Source organism: Erythrolamprus reginae, chromosome Z, assembly GCF_031021105.1.
Source record: "Erythrolamprus reginae isolate rEryReg1 chromosome Z, rEryReg1.hap1, whole genome shotgun sequence".
Classification (NCBI taxonomy): Eukaryota; Metazoa; Chordata; class Lepidosauria; order Squamata; family Dipsadidae; genus Erythrolamprus; species Erythrolamprus reginae.
In genome coordinates, this window is record NC_091963.1 from 123607429 (window position 1) to 123612264 (window position 4836).

The following is a 4836-nucleotide window of genomic DNA, read 5'->3' on the forward strand; positions in this document are numbered from 1 at the left end:
CCAAACATCCATATTTATCAGGCATAAACTAAATTGACAGTAATTAGGGAAGCAAGATTTTTGCAAATAATATCTTGAGTTCTATCATTCTCCAGTTTGAAAGGTTGTAATTGCATCAATCCCACGTATCCAGTTCTACCATTATTACTTTATTAAGAGAAAGAAAAGAATGGAAAACATATAAATATAAATGATATTAAACAATTCATCAAAACCTCCATAGTTCAGAAATGACACATTTGATGTTCTTATTTCTCATGCTATAGATGATTGGATTGAACAGTGGTGGAAGAAGGGCATACAGAACAGTCAACCCAAAATCTAAATAAGATGGAGTGTTAGAAGAAGGTTTCAGATAGGCAATGCATCCACTGAATACTAACATACACACTACCGTAAGATGGGGAATACAAGTGGATAAGGCTTTTTGCCTTCCTTTTTCAGAAGGGATTCTTAACACTGCCCTGAAGATCACTGCGTAAGATATAACTACAAAACTAAAACAACCTAATCCAGCAAAGACACTGGCCACAAGAATTCCAACCTCAAGTAGATTTATGCCAGAGCAAGATAGTTTTAGTAAATGTGGAATATCACAGAAAAATTGGTTGACCACATTAGAACAATAAGAGATTGAAAAAGTACCAGTGGTATGCAACATTCCATAGAGGAGACATGTAACCCACATTATAATTATAATTTCAGTACAATATTTCCAGTTTATCACCATTTCATAGTGCAAAGGATGGCAAATGGCAACATATCGATCATATGCCATGACTGTCAACAGAAAGAAATCAGAGGTTTCAAAGAAGATAAAGAGAAAGTATTGAGTAACACAACCAAAGTAAGAGATGTGTCTGGTGTCCATGAGAGAATTTGTCATTGATTTAGGAACTATGACTGATACAATGCCCAGATCCTGTACAGCCAAATTCATGAGAAAGAAATACATGGGATTGTGCAGTCGATGGTCAATGACAACTGCAGAGATGATGACAATGTTTGTTGTTATGGTTGCCAGATATAACACAAAGAAGAAAAGGAAATGCAAAAGCTGCAGATGCCGTTTTTTTGAGAATTCCAGAAGTAGAAAGTAAGACACTGTGGTTTGATTCTCCATGTTATATTTATGTCAAGGCTGGCTAACTGCAAGGAAAGAAAGGAAAGAAATTCAGTTAGATAAAAATTTGGAGGTGGCATTTTGATATGTAGTGAGAATAGAAAAATCAAGAAATGTAATTACGGATGGGATGAACTGAAGATCAGCATATGGAAAACAGAGATGTAGAATGAGAATATCAGAGCATAAAGTTTCCCATTTTTAGTTGTAAAGGGCCAACCACCAACCTCACATTTTTCTTTCTTTCCTCTTTTCAATTGTGTTATCTTGTGTAGTGTTCAAAACAATTGGCTAGGGTGGAGCAAAGTTGGTTTAAATCTTTTTTCATCAAAGGAAGATTATTTGGAATAATTGGACCCATCATTGTGTATATGCACTCCTACATTATGGTAGTTTGGAAAATTGGAGAAATCCAATGTATGATTCTTTGTGCTTCTAGAAGAAAGGTCAATCTACCCAATAAATATAAACATAATTTGCTACATCACTTACTTGGAAATCTTGAGAGAATACTTGTAATTTCTCTAAGAGCATTCGTGTAAGTCAGGGGTCGGGAACCTATGGCTCGCGAGCCAGATATGGCTCTTTTGATGGCCGTATCTGGCTCGCAGACAGGGCTCCTAGCACTGAGCTCCCGCTCGCAGCTGTCCCCTGGCTCCTGCTCGATGCCACGGTTTTCGGCGCTGTCCTGCTGGGCCCCAAAGACGGAAGGCAGGAAGAAGGAGAGCTCCATTCTTCTCGCCTTTTTCCCGCCTTCCGTCTTTGGGGCACAGCAGGACAGCGCCGAAAACCGCGGCATCGAGCAGAAGCCGGGGGACAGCTGCGAGCGGGAGCCCCAGGAGGGAAGTACCGGCAGCGCCCCGCCCAGCTGAAGCTTCACTGGCGTTGGTGGCAAATGTCCTTTGGGGCCCGGTGGGAGGGGGGGGCTGCAGCGGCCGCAGGCAGTCGCAGGGAGATGGCGGCGGCGAGAGGGAGCTCCAGCTGGGCTGGGGGTTCGGGGGGGCCATGAACGCCGCCCGGAGCCAATGGCTTCTTTTGGGCTTACTTGAATTTCTGCTGCTGGTAAGCACGCGCGGGTGGCCGGGTGGGAAGGGCGAGGCGCGAGGGGGAGGCAAGTGGAGAAGTGGAGAGAGAGAGAAGTGGACCAAAAGAAAGAAAAGGGAAAGAGAGGGAGGGAAAGAGAAATGGAGAGGAAGGAAGGAGGGAGGGAGGGGAGAGAGGGAGAGAAGGAAGAGAAAGGAGGGTAGAAAGAGAGGGAGAGAGAGAGGAGAAAGGAAGAGGAGAGATAGAAAGGAAGAGAGAGAAAGGGATAGAAAGAGAGAGAGTGAGAGATGCTCAGTGAGTCTTTCTTTGAAGTTGCCTTTCTTTCTTTCTCTTTCTCTCTTTCTCTCTTGCTCTTTCATTCTTTTTTCTTTCTCTTGCTTTCTTTCTTTCTCTTGCTTTCTCTCCTTCCTTCCCTCCTTCCATTTCTTTCATTCCCCCTCTCTATTTTTATTTCTCTTTCATTCTTTCTTTCTCTCTTTCTTGCTTTCTTTCTTGCTTTTTCTTTCTCTCTTTTACCTTCCCTTCCTCTATTTCTTTTCTTTCTCCTTCCTACCTTCTTCCCTCCCTCCCTTCCTTCAGTCCTTCCTCTCTTACTCTCCCCTTTCATAAGTTTCCTTGCTTCCTTCCTCTGTTCCTGTCCCTTCCCCCTTTCTTTCTTTCTTTCTTTCCTTCCCTCCATTTCTTGCTTTCCTTCTCCTTCCTCCCTTGTTTCCTCCCTCATTCCCTTCTTTCACTCCTTCTTCTCTTACTCTCCCCTTTCACACCTTTCCTTGCTTTCTTTGCACCCTTCCTCTGTTCCTGTCCCTTCCCTCTTTCCTTCCTTCCTTCCCACCCTCCGTCCATTCATTCACCCATTCCTCTCTTGATCGCCCCTTTTACCATTCCTTCCTTCCTTCCTTCCGATGTGGGCCTGGGCCAGCAGAGTAGTTTGCTTTTGCACCCCGTCTCGAGCTCCCTTGGTGCCAACCCGGCCCTCCCCACTTCGGAGAGAAGGGGGAGAAAGAGAGAGAGAGAAAGAGAGAGATAAAAAGAGAAAGATAGAGGGAGGGAGAGAAAGAGATAGAAAGAGACAAAGAGAGGGGGAGAGAAAGAGAGAGAGAAAGAGAGAAAGGGAGATACGTACGGCTCTCGCGGAATTATATTTCAAAATATGTGGCGTTTACGGCTCTCTTAGCCAAAAAGGTTCCTGACCCCTGGTGTAAGTGATGACAATATTTTTATTTCAATTTTTCTACTATATATTACACTAAAATAATAGAATAAATTGCTTTCAATGTAATACTTAAAGTAATATTATTAAATGTGTATTTAATGGCATACTGTTAAATAGAAAATTATTGAACTTTAGCTACAGTATCATCACTAATTTGATAGTTGGTGATAAAGATACAATTATACCATTGTTAAATATATTTAATGTAGGATCTTTAATATTAGTAGAATAAGTTAACAAATCAGAAGGAATGAAAACCTTTAAAACTTTTAAAACATAATATCCCATCCAATACAAACAAAAAGAATTAGACATAACCTATAGCACCTTTTTACGCTGACATCTCAATAGTTTTTCAACAATATCAAAATGCCATGTTAGCACATTTTCAGCAATAAAACCTGTTTAAAAACAGAGAAATAAAAACATATTTCACCATACACTTCTTTTTTTCATATAATGATAGATTATGATATGACTTTGCCAATGCTACTTCACTTGTTAGGGATCAGTTCATGCATGCAACTCTGGTCCAAATTTTGGCAATTTTATAACTCTTTACATCTATCCGTAGTCATAGATATTTCTCTTCTGAATGTTTATCGCTTTTGTTTTATTTCCATCAAGAGACCTATATACCAAAATGAAACTGACTTATATGTGCTTATTAACATGATTAACAAATGTAAACAAAACTGACTTATGTGTGCTCATTACTATAATTACCATTAACAATACAATAGCTTCCTCGCAGACCTGTTATCATATCACATAGAATAATAATATCTTCAGATTATTAACAGAATGGGCGGGGGCTGCAGTGTAAATTGTGAGATGTGGCAAATAATCAAGGGAAAGAACCTCTCTGACACATCTTTCATCATTTGTGATTCTCTTCGACTTGCAGCTTTATTTATTTTTTGGAAAAAAATAATCCTCTCTTCTATGTGTCACAGGTGTGAGAAGAGCTTTACCTTGGCTAGGTATGTCCACATATCTAGAGAGTGGCTACTATTATAAGGGGAAAGACTGACAATAAATGTGAGGAAATCAATAATAATAATAATAATAATAATAACAACAACAACAACAACAACAAAAACAAAAACAAAAACAAAAACAAAAACAAAACAACAACAACAACAACAACAACAACAACAATAATAATAATAATAATAATAATAATAATAATAATAATAATAATAATAATAATAGGAATTCCTCAACAATAGGAAGCTTCTCAAGGTGAAGCAAACTAAGAACCAGTACAGAAAAACTGTAACTCAATGTCGTATGGACAGTTGGCGGAACAAAGCATTGCATGGACAGTTCTTGGAGAAGATTGAAGGCAAAGTGGATAAAGAAAAGACCTGGTCATGGCTTACAAGTGGAAAACTCAAAAAGGAGACAGAAGGACTAATACTGGCAGCACAAGAACAGGCCATTAGAACAAATG

The 4836-nt window shown here is 39.7% G+C and overlaps 1 protein-coding gene across 1 annotated transcript; it reads right to left on the reverse strand.

The window, feature by feature from the left end:
• Positions 1-208: 208 nt before the first annotated feature.
• On the reverse strand, positions 209-1123 carry LOC139152933 (olfactory receptor 14A16-like). The gene has a single exon (XM_070726369.1). The coding sequence runs from the start codon at positions 1121-1123 to the stop codon at positions 209-211; it is 915 nt and encodes a 304-aa protein (XP_070582470.1).
• Between the last annotated feature and the right edge of the window lie 3713 nt (positions 1124-4836).

What these genes read in the sequence shown, in the direction of transcription:
- LOC139152933 (XM_070726369.1), bottom strand. Translation starts at nt 1,123, where the DNA reads ATGGAGAATCAAACCACAGTGTCTTACTTTCTACTTCTGGAATTCTCA.